General features: G+C 34.1%; 1 protein-coding gene across 1 annotated transcript; it reads left to right on the top strand.

The window, feature by feature from the left end:
• Positions 1-8,717: 8,717 nt before the first annotated feature.
• Positions 8,718-21,786, top strand: LOC133180857 (proteasomal ATPase-associated factor 1-like). The gene is made up of 11 exons (XM_061315308.1): positions 8,718-8,769; positions 9,030-9,070; positions 9,274-9,377; positions 10,054-10,155; positions 11,062-11,157; positions 12,323-12,473; positions 15,129-15,323; positions 16,094-16,185; positions 16,467-16,582; positions 20,944-21,026; positions 21,506-21,786. Exons 1-11 carry the CDS (start codon positions 8,726-8,728, stop codon positions 21,679-21,681), a joined length of 1,200 nt encoding a protein of 399 aa, XP_061171292.1. The 5' UTR covers positions 8,718-8,725; the 3' UTR covers positions 21,682-21,786.
• The last annotated feature ends 888 nt before the right edge of the window (positions 21,787-22,674 follow it).

The following is a 22,674-nucleotide window of genomic DNA, read 5'->3' as shown; positions in this document are numbered from 1 at the left end:
TTTTACACTGAACTCTCTCTCTCTCTCTCTCATATGAATTAATTACCTCGATTACTTCAGAATTCTACAGAATCTTTTCCATTTTTAAGATATACATTATTTTCCTCATAAATCCATATATTCTCTGCAGAATTTACATATACACTCAAGGGGGTATTATTGAATTTTAATCTGAAGGATTAAAATCTTTGCTAGGAACGTTACAAACCAGACTGTTAATTTACACTAACATAAGAGATTTTCTCGTCTACCAATCGGCGGAATTAAAATCTCGGATTTAGAGTCCTCCACTCTTAATGAGTATAGAAGAATTTCCCAAATTATGGGGATCTAGTATTATACATTCAGTAACGTAGTATCCGGACGGGGAGGGGCTCTCCCCCCCCCCTAATTTTTCCGAACATAACTAATGTTGAAAATGTTCATTCAAAGGCTGGTTCCCTCTCCCTTTTTTCTGCGGTATAGTTAAATCATGGTAATGTGGTAATCCTATAATCCAATTTCTCATGTGATCTCCATTTTTTTTTTTAATTTATTTTTATTTTTCCCCAGCCAGGAGAGCACCATATAGTCTATGGACAAATGTCATAGCTGATTTTATAAACCTAGCAAAGACAAAAGATTTTGCAATTATCTTAGAGCTACCTTACTCTCTCGGAGTCGTCTCTCGTTGATCGACCTAAACGCTGAATTCGAACCTGAGGTTTTCTTTGCCATTCCTCCCGAAGTGCCTGCTGTAGTTGGGGAAGAGATGACGGGGGAGGGGGGAGGAGACTGGGTCACGCAGGCGCACGCACTTATCTGATTGGTCCCCACAATGTTCCATTGGATTCAAGTCCGGTGATCTGGATGGCCATGGTGATAAAGTTACATTGTGATTGTCAAGAAAGTCACCTGTAACACGTGCTGTATACGGCCTGGCGTTATAATGCTGAAAAATCTCCTTTCTAGTATTTATGGCTGGAAGAATGTCTGGTTGAAAAATTTCATCTGATCGATGCCTCTCTGCTATTAAATTGCCTGGAATGTGAACTGTGTTCTTTGGTTGTATGAAATTGCGACCCACACCATAACAGTGCCGCCAACAAATTTGTCAACTTGTACCAAACACTTTCATTTCGTCCTCTGTAAACACGCACATGATCATTTCTATGTTGAAGCAAGAATCTGCTTTTATCCTGAACCAGACTCTTCGCCAGTTTCTCAGGGTCCATTTGCTAACTGTGTTGCACCATCTGACTCAAGCACGCCCATGCTGTCTTCTCAGAATACGACCAAAGTAAGGTCGTCTGGCTTGCAATCCAAACTCTCGCAGACGATTGTCTGCGCGGATACTATGCAAAACTAGGAATGCGGGATGCAGTCTCTGCTGCTGTAGCTATCCTGCTGCGAATGTGGCGATCTTGTTGCGCTAGACGACCAGTTCGCGATCATTTGTGGATCCAGTTTGTTGGTATACCTCTTCAAAGGTCGTGAAATTGTGCCGCAACTGCATATTGGCCACTGGGACTCACCGGGTTCAAGACGTCCTATAGCGATATTGAGCTTAGCAACATCTAGTCTAGGCATAACAATATGTCAACTGGAAGATAGCAAATTAACATGTTTTTTTTTTTTTAATTCTGCGATAATTTTATTGCATGAAAATAAGAAAGCACACAATAAAGGAGAAAGATGCGGGCATGCAACTCTTTTTTTTCTATTTTTAAGGGCGTTCAACGAACAGTGTTACTATTTTAAATCCGGAACGGTTACAGTTGATCGCACACAAAGTTCTGCTTTTTTAAGGTATACCTACGTCTATATCGAAGCCAATGTTTATTAAAATAATACTTCATTTTTTCAATGATATTTCAAAAATTATAACATGCGTTGCGTTTCTTTTTTTTGAGAGAGTGTTGTAAAAAGAGTTTAAACCTCCCCCTTCCCCTATGAAATAGGATTTTTTTTTTTTGGTTGGTTGGTTGGTTTGTTTGTTTGTTGTTTTTTTTTTTTTTTTTTTTGGCTTGTCAAAGTTTTCCCAGCTAAGTTAATTGTCAAATAGGCCTATATATATTTTTTTGTACATCAGATCTTTTAAAATGTGAGTATTATTATTCGGTATTTTTATAATAACGACAAAAATGAAACTCCTAAAAAACAGATACACTACCCCTCCCTCATCCCTCTTTCAGAGGAAAGAAAACAAGCACAAACAAAGCAATTCAATAAGATATTCAATGCTTAAAGGAACTATGTGCTACATTTTAATGTCTATATATGCTGTTGTACACTTCTTCTAAAACAAGTTTGGATAAACAAAATATCTAGAATATATGTTTAGAAATTTTTGTATATTCTTCTCTGAATTATACAAGGATTTTCATCAATTGTTATCTTTTCAAAACTCCTGGTAATGCATGCTGATTTTTTTGTCTACGAATACCTGATGGCACTATAATCTTAAATTAAGAATATCTTGAAAAAATATCAGTTGGAAAGGTACGTTGCGTGTGTCCTTAATTATGTTTCATTGCGAAATGAAATAAAACATGTTTTCTAAAATTGTCGCTAAATACGACAGGCTTTGAAGTAGAAAGTTATTACAGTGTATTTTGTTAATCATACATATGGTAAACAAAGTCGTGTTTCCTTTATATTAGTTCAGATAATAGTACTTTTACTGCATGCGCTGAGGAAGGGAAGTAACTCTAAAAGATCATTAATGTTTACAAAAGAAACTTGGTTCGTGGGTTATCTTTCTTAGATTAAGATGCCTGGTATGTTTTTATTCCTCCATGCACTTGGAGCATTTTTGTGTTAAGAGGAGTTTTTCCTTACTTTCATTCTTTTTTATATCATTACAGAAACCAAATTCACTTTCACACACAGAAGATGATGCTGGAGGGCGGATCCAGGAATTTTTCTCAAGGGTGTCCATATCCCCCCCCCCCCCCCCAAAAAGGGAAAAAGTCTCAGAATATTTTTGACAAGGAAAAAAAACACAAAATAAACGAATTCTGGAGGGAGACGCTTCTCACGGACAAGCCTCTTTACTTCATGTATACCAATTTAACTCGGAGTCCATGTTTCCAGGGGGTGTCCAAAATAAATTATTATAATAGTATAAATTTTAATAATTCTTAAAGTCCCAGGGGGTCCGGACCCCCTCCCCACCCTGCTGGAACAGATATTGATGCTTATGATTCTATCTCGTCAACTGTTGTTACTCGCAATTGGAAATAAGTACATCTTTCTGAATCTACTTTCAGGACATATTTGCTGAGCTTCGGAAATATGTTTTCATAGAATTAACGAGGGACCTATATACAATAAAAAAGATGAATTTTTGAATTGATCTTAAAGATCGTTTTCAACGTTTTCAAATTTATCTGTTTTTCATGCAGTTCAGGCTTTATATTGGATGAAAATGATGTAAATTACATATGATCGAAGTTTTTCATCAAATATTCAATGCCAAGTAATTTTTAATGTTTGCATTTCATCCCTCCTCTTATGCAATGATCAATACATACAATGTATTAAAAAAAAACCTTTAGTATCTATATAATGCTAAGTTTATTAATCGAACCCTTATTTTAAACTAGATTAATTAATCTCCTTAAGTACATTTGGAGTCTTTGAAATCGCTTACGTTCAGCATTTTACACATATATAAGCCGAGACGACGTCAGATTCGTCTTTGATCCCGACCTTATTCAGACATTTTCTAAAGAAAGATCCTTTTTGATAAATTTAAAATATGTCACAATAATCTGTTTATAGATCAATATTACATATGTATTCCATGAAAATATTTTTCTGAGTATAAAATGATAATAGACATTCAATGAATCATGCTTGTCTGCAAAATGTTGATATATGATCGCAATTTTGAAACAAAACAAAAATGTTGCCATTTTATGATTTAATTTTTTTCATAACTTTTTTCTTAGGTTTCGTTTCAATTAAGCATTATTTACTAATTAAAAATGATATTGGCATGCGGTCTATATGCATCCAAAAAAATATAGAACGGTCCCAGTTTAGAGTATAAAGTCTAGCAAACTAGAAATTTATTTATATATATCAATAACTCAGAATTATTTTACTTGTAAGAGTCGACCTTCAAATTGTTTGCAAAATAATACTTATACATGTATTCTGCTGTTGTTAAAGTTTTCAGTATTTACATCAGTGCTAAGGAAATTACATTTTCCACATAATTCAATTGATTTAAATTTTAATTAATGGCTAATTCATTATTACTTTTACGTAAAAATCGATTTTCAGTTTTGAAAACTGAATACTCACCATACTGGGCCATGCAGAGTTTTTATTCGACCTACATGTATGCTAATAGTGAGTATAGGAAAAGCTTTAATACATGTGGGGAGACAATGCTAGATCGTTTATCTACATCATGCTTTATAGAAGCCCCTTGTTAAACTAAATAACTACCAACAGCCAAAGACACAATGTTTCTGTTTCAAATCAAAGAGAATCATGGAGATCCCGACAGGAAATCAGTTTCGTTTGTCTGATGTGCATATTGAGGAGATGATAGGATAAATAGGGGAAGAGGCAACCACTTCCTCTTATACAACTTACATAATTATAATATATTTCAGTTTCTATAGTTAATCAAATTATATATAAATCACAGCTTTTATATTTTAAAAAAGAAACCAAAAAGTTATTTAACAAGACATCAGTCTTCTCTCGACAGATACAGCATTATAGAATATAAAAAAGGGGCTCTGCATCTTAATAAAATAGTCATGTGAACACCAATTATCACAATTCAGATTTTAAACGGCAACAACAAAAAATACTGAAGAATTTTAAACATCCGCAGAACCAGACAGCTCTTTGGCTATAGAAGAGAAAAGCCAGTACAACATGCAGATTTAATTTATTTTTTTCCACGTATTATTTCTGCATTTTGCTGACTTCCATTTGCAATGGTCTGACTTTTTCTGAGGTTCTCTTAAAAATGAAATCGAACACCCCTCTGATGTAAAAAATGTTTAATATAAAAGTTATAATAAATATCTATAATAATAAACAACAATACGGGTTATGAACGTATACACCAAAAATAAAATTTGTCCACCACGAGCATAATTTAGCACAATACAAAATCTCAGGGTAGCAGAAATTATCGCAACAGAAAAACACACTAAACCTGCCTGAAGGTGTGACTATTATAAAAGCAAGGTTCTGGTGCAGATTAAATGGGTAATTATATAAATTCCACCGCTGAAATATAACAAACTCTAATTGAGTTTATATCGAGAAATGATTTCAAAGAGCACTTCAAACGAGATGTCAAACATTAAAACATCGATTAACAATTGATTTTTTAAACACACAATGAAATGGAATGCTTTCATACACTGCTCAATACAAACAGATAAAAAATCTCCCTTAAATCAATGCATACAATCCAATAAAAATGAAAATTGCGCAGAAGTCGTGTTTATGAATTGTCAATCACGTGATTTTCAATCGAACACTTGTACTGTAATCCCTGGGACACCATGCGTTCGTCTGTTCTTCCGGTAGCGTTTAGCAAGTTTCTTCACACAAAGTAAGTGCTTTTGGAAATGATCAAGTCCAATACCGCTGCTTTCTATAAAGTCTTTGACGGACATACTCTGAGTAACACCTGCATCCCTCGATCCACGCGTGGTTGACGTAATAGCCGTTGAAATTGTCGTGGAGGATTTCCCGCGGTTTTTCCGGCGATTCCCTGTAGATTTGGATCCAATTGTTTGTGCGTCTAAGTCAGATTTAGACTTTAGTTTCGGATCAAACAATAGTTTTCTCAAATCTTGGTACTCTTGTTCTTTTTCTTCGTGTTCGAATGAGGTTCTATTTGTATCTAGAGACAAAATGGTGTATCCTGGCCTCGCCTTGATAGTCTTATTGTTGCCGTACTCTTCAATCGACTTGATAAATCCTTGTTGCGGGGAGTTACCTCGCTGGAGAGCCCGGGCCTGTTCCCGTAATGTCTTTCTTTCCTGGGGAGTAGGGATGATCTTGTCCATCATTCGCTGTTCCCGTGTGGGAGGTAATCTGAACAGCCAGGACGGGATATAGGCTCTCCTTCCTGCAACTGCAGCGGGCGAGTGGCGTTCTGCAGGGGGTGTAGAAGCCATTTCGTTACATTGGAGACCTCGATATACACTATAGCCACGGCCAGAAATAGAAAGGTCGGGACTGTATTTAATTAATCCAACAACTTAAAACGGATTAATTAATTTGTTGTAGCAGAGGAAGGTTAGCCGGCGACTATTACATGTACCCTGGCACAAGAAACCATGGCCTCTTTCCATCACAGACCGCGTTTAGAAGTTCTCGGGGTTTTTTTTAAGTTCACGGTTTAAAGTTTAATGATTCATTATTCAAGTCAGCGGAAGGTCAAATTTACACAGACAAACACAGGGTCTTTATAATACGTAACTAGTATATTTATCTTCTCGTACACTGATTCGTCAAATTAGGGATCTGTTCCTTAAAGTCCTCATGCTGAAACATAAAATTCACAATTAAACATGTACATGTAATAATGATTTAACATCTTTGAGTTACAAATAAGTATAAAGAAATTCTCATAGATATCACGGACTATAAAAATTTACTTTTTCCATCAAATTCACAAAAATATTTACCGAATAACTCCGTATCTGTGTAGACCAGTGTGTGATAATAAAAACCGTGTACCTTTCACTTTCTATAGAACTATAGCAGTTTTTTAACACAGGAGATAGATTTATTTAAACACGGAGATAGATTTATTTGTTCGTGATATGCTTAAACAAACGAGAGACTTCGATTTTTATTTTTATACCTTTTCGCAAATTCGCTTTCCGATAAAGGACTTTGTTCAATGAAAGAAAAAAACTGGCCCGTTGTTATTTACTGTTTGGTATCTGTTATTTAATAAACAATAGCGAAGAGTTTAATGCATACATATTTGTTCGGGACAGGGTATTTAATTTCATTTATAATCCCATGACCACTTCATCTACCCTCGAGAATTCTCATAATACAGTCCTTAGTGGCTTAAAAGTTTAATTTCGGATACAAGAGGTGAAAGAGATTTTCAATTACATTCGTAATATTAACCTACATAAACATTAGCGACTGAGATTGAATAAATTTGATTAACTAACAAATCAATATCGTATTGTGGACGCGCAAAATCAATATATACAGAAGATAGACCAACAGCCAGAACAGGTTGTTATGTTAGGTAGGGTGTGAACAGAAAGGTTTCGTAAATATTTTTTCTTCAACGTCCACTTATCTAAGTAAATATTGTCTAATATCACTCGACTCCCCGAACCCCCAAATAGTAAATAAATCATAATATTTTCGCGGATCGCTTACCCCCCCCCTTTTTTTTTCCCAAAATAATAAATCAAAGAAAAGTCGAATTTGATTATCTTTTTTTTTTAAGAAGAAAAAAAATTCCACGAAGTACCTTTAGTGAAGTATCAAATTTAAGCACAGTATCTGTATTATATCCGAATTAATTTTGCAAAATTTAATACAAAAATTTTGAAATTATCTTTCTTTGTTTGTAATAGTAAAAAGAAAATAGGCACGCGAATGAAGTTTTCATAAACATGATAAATTATAGGAAACTATAAAACGTCTTTGTGTTTATTTTCCAATTTTTATAAATTGATTTATTTCCCCCGTTGATCTTCAGTGACCTAGACACTGGATAAGACCAGTCACATGACTTTTATAGTCATAGGTTTATACATGTACCTCACTGAAATGGGATAAACGTAGAGACTATGATCTTTCATCCCATTCTTTTCTCAGATCGACCTGTAAACTATACAGACGGAATCTCTAGCTCTTATTAACTACGTGCGGGGGAAAACTATTCACTTGAATTTCCAGCTAGAAGCCTGATATTTCATAGTTTTTCTTTACCTCATAATTCCACAATATACGATTATATATATATAGTGTTTTATAATATATGTTCAGAGAGAGAGAGAGAGATTTCCAGTTTGCGGCTCCGTAAAATTAAAAGAAAAACACTTTTCCCTGTCTGTTTTTTTTTTCTACAGATACTGTACGTGTACATAAATTGGCGAATTCAAAATTTAGCGCCATCACTGGGTATGGAATTGTTGGCGAAATCATGAATTAGCGCTATACTTGTCCGTGCCGTATATTGTATTTATAAATGATTTCTTAGCGGTATAACTATTCATGCGTATGCGCTAAAGCCGCTAAAATATGAAGACCGCTTTTTTAAGTACACATACAGTATACGCAAGATATGTTCAGAAGGTATATTTCCTTTAACAAACGTACACTCAGTATTGTTATTATTATATATACATGTATTATTATTATTTTATTTAAACTTTTTTAAATTTCATTTTATGACTTTGAGAAAATTTATCATATCAAGGTGTATATATTGAGTTTGTACTGTTCATTTTCAACATCGGGTACCTGTCATGTTTAATCTCCAGGAAAAATTCTCCGACTTTAATAACGAAGTATTTGTGAACAAAATCACATTGGGAAAGTACATGCATTTAATGTTTTTAATTACTTTATCTTATTCTAATTCACTGTTAGAAATACGTTAAGATTTATTTCAAAATGTAGATTTCCGGTTATTCCGTTTTACATCGAAGGCAGATCACAGTGTTTTGAAGCTTCATTGGATCGGGTTCGTCGTTCCAATAAATATCATCATATAAACATGGAAAGGATAATTTTGCAGTCGGACTGGGATGAAGTTTTAAAGTATCTACAGGAGCATTTAGTTTATCATTCAGAATAAGTTTAAGTTCAGAATAAATTTGAGTCAATATGTTATCATGCTAAAAAGTTACAATTAATAATATCATAATAAATAAATACAGGAATAAAGTAAGAACAGGGACCTATATACGTTAGTATATAGGTCCCTGGTAAGAACATTGAATTTTGGCCCAGTTATTTACGTACATCTCATATGGTTTTATTCCAATTGTCATTATTTTATTTCGATGATTTCATTTCAGAGAAGATGAAGAAAAGGTATGGATCTCATACAAGTCCGGAGGTACCAAGGTTTATGTTCCTGGTCTGAATTTGAAGATTCATAATTCTGGATAAAATTGCAGAGAAAATTTAGTTTTTATTATAAATGAAATGCATTTAGATCTGATTCTGCTTTTTGCTTTGTAATATAAATATCATAAATTTTAATTTTGTTAAAATTGATTTTGAATTTTATTCTAATGGTTTAATTACTTCTCTTAACAGCCCAACCATCAGTCCATGGAAGTCTGTATAATCAAGGTATGTCCAGTGACGGTGTTCCCTACGTGACAGGAAGTGATGGTTTCTCTGTACAGGAAGTTACCAAGGTGATTTACAGAGGTTTTGTATCTTTAATCTCTAATGACATGAAATGGTGTTTTTACTTTTTTTATATATTGACTCAGAAAGAAAGCAAAATCAATCAATTGACTGTTTCACGATAACTGCGGTACTGCTCTTTTGGAGGGCAAAATGATATTTGGTGAAATATGACGTAAAAGCAATTGTTTAAAATACGTCATTTAATTATCGGTCAACAAAAACTCCGCCAAATGTTATTAATTTGCCCTGCAAAAGAGTAGTACCACAGTTATCGTGAAAGGGCTAATAGTTAAGGTCCAGTTTTGTCATTTCCTACTCAATGATTTTTGCAGTGTGAGAAAATCAACACATGTGGTAAAATGTAAACAAAACCAAAAACAGAGCTCAAGTTCATGTTTACAAACACATAATTGTTTGGTGTACGGTTGTGGAAAGTACTGTTGTCAAGGAATACTTGTCATGTAAATTCAAATCATTAAACTTATTAATAATTTATTTTTAAGATAAGTAGAGAAATTAAAAATTGTGAACAAAACGTTAACGACAATGAAAGTGTGTCTATAACTGCATGGTTTTCAAGGCTCTAGACTTTCTGTAGGTATGCAGAGCTAAACTTTTCATTCATCCTAGGAGTGCAGATTCCAATGACAATGAAATTTAATGATCTGTTTATATTTTTAGAGATCAATCACTGTATCCTACACAGATGATTCCACTAACCTATCCAGAAAATTTGTGGCACCAAATGTTTCTTTCAAAGCCATCCACAATGACAGAAAAAGTGTAAGTATTTAAAAACTTTACATGTGTCTGAGGTATATAAAATATTTTTAAAAAATACAATATCAAAATTATTTTCATGTGATAAATTAGGAAAAGTTTGTCTAGTATATATTGGTGTTAACTACAGTATTATCATGTTGTCTTTTTTAGATTCGATGGCTGATCTGCTTTATACTACTCTGTTTCACTACTGAATTTTGCAAGTTGTAAATTGAAATAAATATGTTAAAGGATTTCTACTGTTTAAAAGAAAAAGATATTGCTTCATCGGGTCAAAATAAAAATCCAGCTGTTTGGAAACAATTCAATCAGGAGGAAAATGAGTTGAGCCATTTTATTTCTGGAAAATTTCTGAAGGCTTTCTTTTCTTTTTAATTTTGACATTTAAGGATTGTTTCAAGTCTGTCTGAGAAGCTACATGCAAGACTTTTTGATTTTGAACGTTAAACTTTCCAGATTACTTTATGCAGCAATTCCCTTTCTGTACCAATCCATGTTAATTATTTCATGTTTAATATTGTTGCATTTCAATGTTTAGTGAAAATTTAATACCACTCTGTGATATTTGTGTATTTAAGATATGGTCAGTCTTGATATTTGTATATTTAATGTGGTCAGTGCTGACATCTGTATATATAAGGTGGTTAGTTTTGATATTTGTGAATTTAAGGCGGTCAGTCTTGACATTTTTGTATTTAAGGTGGTTAGTCCTTATATTTGTGTATTTAGGTGGTCAGTCTTGATTTTTGTGTATTTAAGGTTGTCAGTCCTGATATTTGTGTATTTAAGGTGTTTTAAATTGTCTTTATTTGTGATTTTAAGATGGTCAGTTTTTATTTGTGTATTTAAGGTCATCATTCTTTATTTGTGTATTTAAGGTCATCATTCTTTATTTGTGTATTTAAGGTGGTCAGTCTCGATGTTACAGAGGGAGGACTTGGTGTATCAGCTGACACAGAGGGAAAGCTGCGATTATGGCAGACAGACACAGGAGAAGTCAGGGTTGGTAATTCTTGTACTTCTTATTTTTACCTTTGGTAAGTTTTCTGTAATAAATGCATGTCCCCCCCCCCCCCCCCCAAAAAAAAAAAATTAAGGATATTTAAATTTTTTTTTTATTGATCATTATTTAAGATATTAAGGGGGACCAACCCTCTGATAAGAGAGATAACTTTCCAAGTAAAATATCCTAATATTACTCATAGTTTACTTTATCAGAGTTTAATTATTGAGACCTGTGAGCAGTTAATTCGATCAAACATAACATATAATGGAAACATAACCTTATATTTCCTTTGACTGTACTTTTTAAATTGTTTTATTATGTTAGACAGAAAAACATTTAACTGCAGTTTCAAAACCCTTTAAAATTGAATAAGTTCTATCTTTTTAACGATTTTTTTAAACATGGTTTAATGTATCAAGCACCAAAATGTAGAATTTTTATTAGTATTACATTTTTTTCCCAATGAAAAAATATTTATAAGAAAGATAACTCTTGCTAACAGATGTATTGTTTTCTTACAACCACATATAACATTGTGATATTCTGACTTAGGAAGCAGCGCTTCATTATGATTTCTAATATGAATTTAGTAGGTATGACACTAAATATTATTTTCATATACACCACATATTTCTAATTTTAGGTTGTGATAATAAATTATTACTCTTCCTAATCTCTGTGTTAAAATTTCTTCATATTACGATCTGACATAAAAATCATTTCTGAAAAAATAAGCAGTGCTTCATACCTCATACTATTTTTCATTTGATTTTGATGCTATAGCTCTTGATGAAAATCAATGTTGGGAAGTTTAAAAAATTTTCGTGAAATTGGGAGCAGAGGGTCATTAGTCCTTAAGTGTTCATGGTATTGAGTTAATATATTATTCTCCATCAAAAGTGATGGTAATGATATTGATATATATATATATATATATATATATATATATATATATATATATATATATATATATATATATATATATATATATATATATATATATATATATCTATATATTAAATATGTATTGAATGCCTGCTCTGCAATATTGTTCTGATATTTTTTCACCTCAAAATTCATTAAATCTTACCTTTTTGTATGGGTCTGGACAAGAAAACTTTTTTTGTCTCCATCTTTAATGACTGTACTTTTTATTTGAAGAGGGATTTTGTTGGTCACTATGGTGATGTTTACACCTGCCAATTTTTCCCCTCGGGTCTCGTGGTGCTCAGTGGAGGAGCAGACATGCAGTTAAAAATCTGGTCAGCGGAGACAGGAAAATGTGCTGCCACCTTTACAGGACACAGGGCAGGTACATTGTAACTCATGTCAAAGGGAGATAATTAATCAGATAATATACAGACATAATACATGCAGTCCTTCTTGATTCTAATTTTAAAAAAATAATAAAATATTAAAAAAAAAAAAGAAAAGAAAACTAGATGTGTCAGGATAGAAAAGGTCCAAAAACATTGAATAACTGAAAATTTTAAGGGCAATAACTTTTGTAAAAATGGGTCAATTTTCACAAACTCATATACGATCTGTAAGATATCATAAAAGAGGCAAACCAAAGATCATTATCCACAAGCACAGCCACCAAAAAATACGGAAAAACACTGAATAATAAGGAATTTTGAAAGTCTAAGGGCAATAACCTTCTTAACAATAGATCAGTCATTCAAGAAACTGCTACCTGATTGGTAAATCATCATACTAAAAATCAGCTCTTTATCAACAAGCACAGAGAAAAGTCCTGAAAGCAATGATTTACTGGAAACTTTCAAATTCCAAAGGTCATAACTTTCATGAAAATGGGTCAATCATCACAAAACTTAAACTTGATTTGAAGTCATTGATATCAAGAGACTTATCAAATATTGACTCATTATCAACAAGTATAGCCAAAAAAAAAGTCTGGAAAGCAGTGAATTATTAAAAAGTTTCAAGTTCTAAGGGCCGTTACTTTCATAAAAATGGGCCAATTACCACAGAACACAAACTGGATCTGCAAGTCATCAATAATATACCAAGTGTAACATGTAACATACCAAACCTCAGCTCATTATCTTAGTAATCTACATGCATGGTAAAAAAAGTTCGGAAACTAACTATGACAGAATGACGAACAGAAAGGGGTAATACTATATGCCCCGGGGCTTCATGGCGGGAACATAAAATGATGAAAAGGTACAACCAGTGTTCTGGTTTTGATGTGATAATTATTTTGGAATCGCAGGAAATTTATAATGAAAAATTCATATTACCAAAGGATGGGGTGCTGCATGTGGTCATTGATGTAGATTGGAATGTACTTAAATACTTATAAGCCCAAGTACTAATGCTAATCTTCCCAAGTATTAATACTTAAAACCTGAGTAGCAGTACTTATCAACCTGAGTACTAATACTAATAAACCTGAGTACTAATTCTTATAAACTGGAGGACAATGTACTAATACTTGTATATATTGATATACCTGAGCACTATACTCAAAAAAAAAAAAAGAAAGGCAATTACTTCTACGAGGGGTTATCAAAAAGTTTGTGGACTAGCACCATAAAATTATAACCACTTGAGGTACAGCAATGAATTTTTATACGTTTAATAAGTATCATCTTTTATATCTATAAAATAAACAATAAATCATAATTTTTATTTTTAATAAATTATTAGTGTTATTGTAAGCAATGGTATGTCCAGGGGGCACAACCTCGAACAAGTGCAACTGAGAAATACTCTTTTGATATGAGCATTTGTCATCCAAAAATCCCGTTAATTCATTCACGTTATATGAAACAATTGTTCCATATAAGTTGCAATTTTTACCTCATTCTGTAAATTCTTTGAAATTTTATTGTGAATTTTAATGGAATGTTCAAACAATTAAGGGGTTAAAATTGACGTCAAAAGGGGGGAGGGTGTCATTTTCCGACATTCTATAAACTTTTCCCCCTGGAAAAACTGGCATAGACCTAGAAAATGTTTAAATGGGCTGCAGAGGAATAGAATGCATCCATGGCACTTGTTTTTAAATGCCGAAACATATTTAGCGAGTGAAGGGATGCACAGTTAATGTCGATTTGTAGTCAGGGTGTCCAAAGCCAGTTGCATCAAAAAGTGATGTTGATCACATATGGTAGACATTGAACTCCATCAAGCAAATTATGTTGGTATAATCAAGCAAGGGTCTTTCCCTATGTTTAGATCCATTTGCAATATTAATGCATTGAAATGAGCTGTTCATGACATTGTAAAGTCATATAACAAGACGGATTAAGGTCTTTACTGAACTCCAGAGAATCTCATCAAGATAAGTGTATTGAGGCAGAAGGAGTGGGTATTGAGAAATAATGACATCGGACATCATAAAACTAAACGGCGACAGCTCCGGGTGATCATATAATGTCTTTTTTATTTAATGATCATTTGGAAAATTATCAACGTATCAAGCTGAAATTTTCAGCACTTCTTAAACTTTTGTTATTTTATGTTCCTTAGAAATTTTGTCCTCATGGACAAGATAGTATTAATTTTATCACATCAGGTCACGACCTTTTTGATAACCCCTCGTATACTGTACTTATATACCTGACTACTAGAATACTTGAGTACTCTACTTGTATTTTAAATGTATTTATGTACCCAAGTACTAATACTTACATGTATGTACCTGAGCACTAACAAATACTTGAATATTATATACCTGAGTATTAAGCTATATCTATATCACTGAGTATTATAGTTATTTACCTGAGTTCTGTTCTGATCTTTCATTATTTCTTTGTAAATAATAATGATCACAAAACATGCATTATTTCAAATACCTGAAAATTGAACTACACACATTATATGAATTTATTTTCATAGATTGCCAAATTTAGTCCATACATTTTTCGAATGAACTTTCTTTGACATTGTATTGTAATGATTGACACACTGTACCATTCTGTGAACTCTGTTCTAGCTATAAATGACACAGCCATGGTGGACCGGGGCAGAAATATTGTGTCTTGTGGTAAGGATGGGTCAGCCAAGCTGTGGGACGTGGGTCAACAGCAATGTCTGGGGTCGTACGAGGAGAACGGGGGTGAGGTCAACTGCTGCTGTCTCAGGAACGTAGAGAACTCACTGAGTCTAGAGACGGGGGACCAGCAAACTAGTAAGGATACTTACCAAGTATAGCATCTATAAAGAAGTGTACTCACTGAGTCTGGACTCAGGGACCAGCAAACAAGTAAGGATACTTATCGAGTATAGCATTTATAAATGAGTGTACTCACTGAGTCTAGAGATGGGGGACCAGTAAACAAGTAAGGATACTTACCAAGTATAGCATAAATAAATGAGTGTACTCAATGAGTCTAGAGACAGGGGACCAGTAAACAAGTAAGGATACTCACCAAGTATAGCATAAATAAATGAGTGTACTCAATGAGTCTAGAGACAGGGGACCAGTAAACAAGTAAGGATACTCACCAAGTATAGCATCTACAAATAAGTTTACTCACTGAGTCTGGAGACAGGGGACTAGCAAACTAGTAAGCATAATATTAAACCATGTTAAGCATCTATAAATGAGTATACTCACAGGTATTAAAGGCAGAGGACCAAGAAAATATTTTATACATGTTCTTATACTCAGTAAAGAGTCTTTGAATGAGTTCAATCATTTACCCAAGAAATGGAATCCAAGATTCACTAAGTTCAGTTACTACATATCCAGTACATGTGTATATGTACATACATGTATCACCAGGTATACTGATAATTAAAATTTTCAAGGTTCCTATAGTATCACACTAATAATTTGTACTTTTTACCCCCCTTACTTTTCAAATCACTCATACATGCCTGAAAAGTATCAAAAGAAATAAAATTTAGTGAAATTGAAGTAGATTTAAACATATTTGTAATGTGTCATGTTTTTAGCTGATAGAGAGGTTGGTACACAAGGGAAGCTACTCCTACTTGGCTGTGAGAATTCTACAGTACAAGGTTATGGACTGCAGACTCGTAAAAAGGTATAATTTTGTTTTTCACATATGTATTTATACTGTTTACCTGGTAATATCATCTCCAGAGTAGAAGAGTGGATAACTGACTCCTGGTTAGTGAAGATGTGGTAATACTTAGGGAATAAACAGAGCCGATTCAAAGGAAGCATACAAGTATTCATTCCCCAAGATTTTTTCTTTATAATGGAGAGTTATAGTTCTATGGCTTCTGATGATGGTGTATTATATATATCGTCAATGTGATTTTTTTTATAATAGAGGTTTATCACACCTGTTGTATGTTATAGGTATTTGAGTTTCCTGCCCACAGTCCAGTCAACTGTTGTGAGTTTCTGTCAGACATTACAGCAATCATTGGGACACAGGATGGACACATTTCAGTCTTAGATCTACGCAACATCAGGTCTGTAATGTCACATCTCAGTCTTATACACAACATCAGGTCTGTAATGTCACATCTCAGTCTTATACACAACATCAGGTCTGTAATGTCACATCTCAGTCTTATATACAACATCAGGTCTGTAATGTCACATCTCAGTCTTATACACAACATCAGGTCTGTAATGTCACATCTCAGTCTTATACAGGTCTGTAATGTCACATCTCAGTCTTATACACAACATCAGGTCTGTAATGTTACATCTCAGTCTTATACACAACATCAGGTGTGTAATGTCACATCTCAATCTTATACACAACATCAGGTCTGTAATGTCACATATCAGTCTTATACACAACATCAGGTCTGTAATGTCACATATCAGTCTTATACAGGTCTGTAATGTCACATCTCAGTCTTATACACAACATCAGGTCTGTAATGTTACATCTCAGTCTTATACACAACATCAGGTGTGTAATGTCACATCTCAATCTTATACACAACATCAGGTCTGTAATGTCACATATCAGTCTTATACACAACATCAGGTCTGTAATGTCACATATCAGTCTTATACAGGTCTGTAATGTCACATCTCAGTCTTATACTCAACATCAGGTCTGTAATGTCACATCTCAGTCTTATACACAACATCAGGTCTGTAATGTCACATCTCAGTCTTATACACAACATCAGGTCTGTAATGTCACATCTCAGTCTTATACACAACATCAGGTCTGTAATGTTACATCTCAGTCTTATACACAACATCAGGTCTGTAATGTCACATCTCAGTCTTATATACAACATCAGGTCTGTAATGTCACATCTCAGTCTTATACACAACATCAGGTGTGTAATGTCACATCTCAGTCTTATACACAACATCAGGTCTGTAATGACACTTCTCAGTCTTATATACAACATCAGGTCTGTAATGTCACATATCAGTCTTATACACAACATCAGGTCTGTAATGTTACATCTCAGTCTTATACACAACATCAGGTCTGTAATGTCACATCTCAGTCTTATACACAACATCAGGTCTGTAATGTCACATCTCAGTCTTATATACAACATCAGGTCTGTAATGTCACATCTCAGTCTTATACACAACATCAGGTCTGTAATGTCACATCTCAGTCTTATACACAACATCAGGTCTGTAATGTCACATCTCAGTCTTATACACAACATCAGGTCTGTAATGTCACATCTCAGTCTTATACACAACATCAGGTCTGTAATGTCACATCTCAGTCTTATACACAACATCAGGTCTGTAATGACACATCTCAGTCTTATATACAACATCAGGTCTGTAATGACACATCTCAGTCTTATACACAACATCAGGTCTGTTATGTCACATCTCAGTCTTATACACAACATCAGGTCTGTAATGTCACATCTCAGTCTTATACACAACATCAGGTCTGTAATGTCACATCTCAGTCTTATACACAACATCAGGTCTGTAATGACACATCTCAGTCTTATACAGGTCTGTAATGACACATCTCAGTCTTATACACAACATCAGGTCTGTAATGTTACATCTCAGTCTTATACAGGTCTGTAATGTCACATCTCAGTCTTATACAGGTCTGTAATGTCACATCTCAGTCTTATACACAACATCAGGTCTGTAATGTCACATCTCAGTCTTATACACAACATCAGGTCTGTAATGTCACATCTCAGTCTTATATACAACATCAGGTCTGTAATGACACATCTCAGTCTTATACACAACATCAGGTGTGTAATGTCACATCTCAGTCTTATACACAACATCAGGTCTGTAATGACACTTCTCAGTCTTATATACAACATCAGGTGTGTAATGTCACATCTCAGTCTTATACAGGTCTGTAATGTCACATCTCAGTCTTATACACAACATCAGGTCTGTAATGTCACATCTCAGTCTTATACACAACATCAGGTCTGTAATGTCACATCTCAGTCTTATACACAACATCAGGTGTGTAATGTGTGTAATGTCACATCTCAGTCTTATACACAACATCAGGTCTGTAATGTCACATCTCAGTCTTATACACAACATCAGGTCTGTAATGTCACATCTCAGTCTTATACACAACATCAGGTCTGTAATGTCACATCTCAGTCTTATACACAACATCAGGTCTGTAATGACACATCTCAGTCTTATACACAACATCAGGTCTGTAATGTCACATCTCAGTCTTATATACAACATCAGGTGTGTAATGTCACATCTCAGTCTTATACACAACATCAGGTCTGTAATGTCACATCTCAGTCTTATACACAACATCAGGTGTGTAATGTCACATCTCAGTCTTATACACAACATCAGGTCTGTAATGTCACATCTCAGTCTTATACAGGTCTGTAATGTCACATCTCAGTCTTATACACAACATCAGGTCTGTAATGACAATCTCAGTGTTATACACAACATCAGGTCTGTAATGTCACATCTCAGTCTTATACACAACATCAGGTCTGTAATGTCACATCTCAATCTTATACACAACATCAGGTCTGTAATGTCACATCTCAGTCTTATACACAACATCAGGTCTGTAATGACACATCTCAGTCTTATACAGGTCTGTAATGACACATCTCAGTCTTATACACAACATCAGGTCTGTAATGTTACATCTCAGTCTTATACAGGTCTGTAATGTCACATCTCAGTCTTATACACAACATCAGGTGTGTAATGTCACATCTCAGTCTTATATACAACATCAGGTCTGTAATGTTACATCTCAGTCTTATACAGGTCTGTAATGTCACATCTCAATCTTATACACAACATCAGGTCTGTAATGTCACATCTCAGTCTTATACACAACATCAGGTCTGTAATGTCACATCTCAGTCTTATACACAACATCAGGTGTGTAATGTCACATCTCAGTCTTATACACAACATCAGGTCTGTAATGTCACATCTCAGTCTTATACACAACATCAGGTCTGTAATGTCACATCTCAATCTTATACACAACATCAGGTGTGTAATGTCACATCTCAGTCTTATATACAACATCAGGTCTGTAATGTCACATCTCAGTCTTATACACAACATCAGGTCTGTAATGTCACATATCAGTCTTATACAGGTCTGTAATGTCACATCTCAGTCTTATACACAACATCAGGTCTGTAATGTCACATCTCAGTCTTATACACAACATCAGGTGTGTAATGTCACATCTCAGTCTTATACACAACATCAGGTCTGTAATGTCACATCTCAGTCTTATACACAACATCAGGTGTGTAATGTCACATCTCAGTCTTATACACAACATCAGGTGTGTAATGTCACATCTCAGTCTTATACACAACATCAGGTCTGTAATGTCACATCTCAGTCTTATACACAACATCAGGTCTGTAATGTCACATCTCAGTCTTATACACAACATCAGGTCTGTAATGTCACATCTCAGTCTTATACACAACATCAGGTCTGTAATGTCACATCTCAGTCTTATACACAACATCAGGTCTGTAATGTCACATCTCAGTCTTATACACAACATCAGGTCTGTAATGTCACATCTCAGTCTTATACACAACATCAGGTCTGTAATGTCACATCTCAGTCTTATACACAACATCAGGTCTGTAATGTCACATCTCAGTCTTATACACAACATCAGGTCTGTAATGTCACATCTCAGTCTTATACACAACATCAGGTCTGTAATGTCACATCTCAGTCTTATACACAACATCAGGTCTGTAATGTCACATCTCAGTCTTATACACAACATCAGGTCTGTAATGTCACATCTCAGTCTTATACACAATATCAGGTCTGTAATGTCACATCTCAGTCATAGATCTACACAGAATGTGTTGTCCATCATCAAAAATGTTCTTATCTGAAATTACTGGGCAGATTTTCTGAGACATTATATTAATAATATTGGGCATTTTGATCCAAAAAAGAACTGCTGTTACTTTATAAACATATAGAAAATAGGGGAAATATGCAGGTTTTTAAAGTCAGAAATGAAAGAGGATGGGCAAAATCTGGCAGGCTGAAATTAGTCAGGCAAGATCAAGCTATACCTAGCAAGTTGATAAAGATGTGTACACCATATTGGAGTTACGTCCCCTGACATATCAGATTTTTTTTTTACTTTTGCAGTTTTTTCCTAGTATTTTTAAAACTATGGAATTACATGTATACAAATGTAGTACATGTACCAAAATCAAATTGCATCATAAGGTCTATTTGTGTACCATATTTCATAAATCTTTGATTCTGAATGTTGAAGTTATCTTTCCAAATTCACAAAAAAATATTTTGTTAATATGAATGTTATTATGAATGTACATTGATTTTTATAATTATTCAGGGTTCCTCTGAAAGAATGGAAAGACAGCCGATCTGCTGTTTTGTGTTTCTGTCCCTGCAATGGAGGATTCTTTACTGGCACGGGTAAGTTACTGTAATCTAAATAAGGTGACTGATTTGATACTGTCTATACTGTATACAAGGAAATTTTTGTCCCCGTTTTATTTTCGCCCCTTTAGCCCTACTCACACACGGGTGAATTTAAAACGGAACGAATTCAAAAAACGCAGTATAATTTCTTGAAGAGAATTGTGACTGGGCGAATTTAAAGCAGGGCAAAATTGTTTGCAAGTGTGAAAGGGCGAAGAATAGCCCTGTATACAGTATACACAGTTTATAAGGTCATGTCCATGGTGCTTGACTCTTGCATTATGTGTTTGATTTCTTTGAATTATGTTTGGTATAAATTTCATATGTGACATGGATAATTTAAGAAAAGAGAGTGTTTTTTCTCTCCATTCATTTTATTTTTTACCTATGAATCACGGGATACGTGTAGATAGTTGTATAGAATAGTAAATCATCAGGTATTTAAATTCTGACATCCTGGTTTTATTTTCCAGGTGACGGTTCCTGTTTTTATACAGACTCTCAGTTTCACGCTAGAGTGGAGCTGACGGGGTCAGAGTGTGACCCCGTGTATTCAGTCAAGTGTGACGGGACTCACGTGTTCACCGCGTGTAGAGACAGTGTTATCCGTAGACACAGTTTAGATTTATGCTGTGGTCCACCTCACTAGAATCCGCCACATGAAATCCTAAATCTTTGTGACTTGAAAAAGTCTTCATTTATCATGTTTATATGTATTCATCTTGTTATGAATGTAAATATATCATGGTTTTTACATGTTTATCTACAAGTTTTATTTGATGGTTATCAAGCTGTTTAGTAGTGGTACATATATAATATTTCTTAGATCTGACGGTCGAACAGAAACTGTTTTAGGAAATGATTTGAAAATATAAATTTCCGCTAGCCCCAAGCGGAATATGCAATTTATTATTTTTTTTTTCACTTTCACTCGAAAACCAAATTGATGTTCTGCGTGTTTGTCTGGCGATTAGGCGCTGCCCTGAAGGAGAGGGTTGAGATTTGAATACAAAATGAGGGACGCTCAATTCATCTGTGTTCCACCGTGTTGTTAATGGTTAAAGGTGCACTTAACAGGGTCAGATATAGGTAAACGCTGGGGTAAATGTAGTAAATACTGAAGTGTGTGAAATCTGGTCTATTAGTTTTTATTTTATCGTTTGTTAAGTATGCTGACCTATTGTTAACCTCATTTTCTTTATTGAATAAATTACTTATGTATTATAAAACTTAATTTGAAATCTTAGGGACACAGACATTCAGTATTGCTAAGAAGTGACAAGATTTTGTAAATTATTTTCTTTAATACACTAGACATGTATCACGGATGGTTGATTGAAAAAAAAAATTATTGCAATCTATATGCGCGTAAAAGACGACTGGCCATTCAATGCATGATTCCCAAATTAAGCCGTATTGAATAACAATTAATTTTAATCCATTTTAGGAAACCCCATATATCCGTCTTGTATTTTAATATTAGGATTCGTAAACTTTGTATTACAAGGGCTTTAAAAATTCTCCCTTCAACAGATGTAAGAACAAAATATGTAAATATTTTCCCTTGAATTAAATTAAGTCCTTTGTTACGACCTCTTGAAGAATTCCGACAGAGATTTGTTGTCAGGAATTTAATGTTGCT

This window comes from Saccostrea echinata, unplaced genomic scaffold (genome assembly GCF_033153115.1).
Source record: "Saccostrea echinata isolate AGI-Se365-2 ecotype Australia unplaced genomic scaffold, CSIRO_AGI_Sech_v1 ptg000007l, whole genome shotgun sequence".
Classification (NCBI taxonomy): Eukaryota; Metazoa; Mollusca; class Bivalvia; order Ostreida; family Ostreidae; genus Saccostrea; species Saccostrea echinata.
This window is presented reverse-complemented; position numbering and strand designations above follow the sequence as displayed.

Bases quoted from the DNA above. Each gene is read 5' to 3' on its own strand.
- LOC133180857 (XM_061315308.1), top strand. From the start codon at position 8,726: ATGGAAAGGATAATTTTGCAGTCGGACTGGGATGAAGTTTTAAA. The intron at 11,158-12,322 runs GTTGGTAATTCT...TTTTATTTGAAG, and splicing joins CAGACACAGGAGAAGTCAGG to AGGGATTTTGTTGGTCACTA. The intron at 15,324-16,093 runs GTAAGGATACTT...TCATGTTTTTAG, and splicing joins GACGGGGGACCAGCAAACTA to CTGATAGAGAGGTTGGTACA.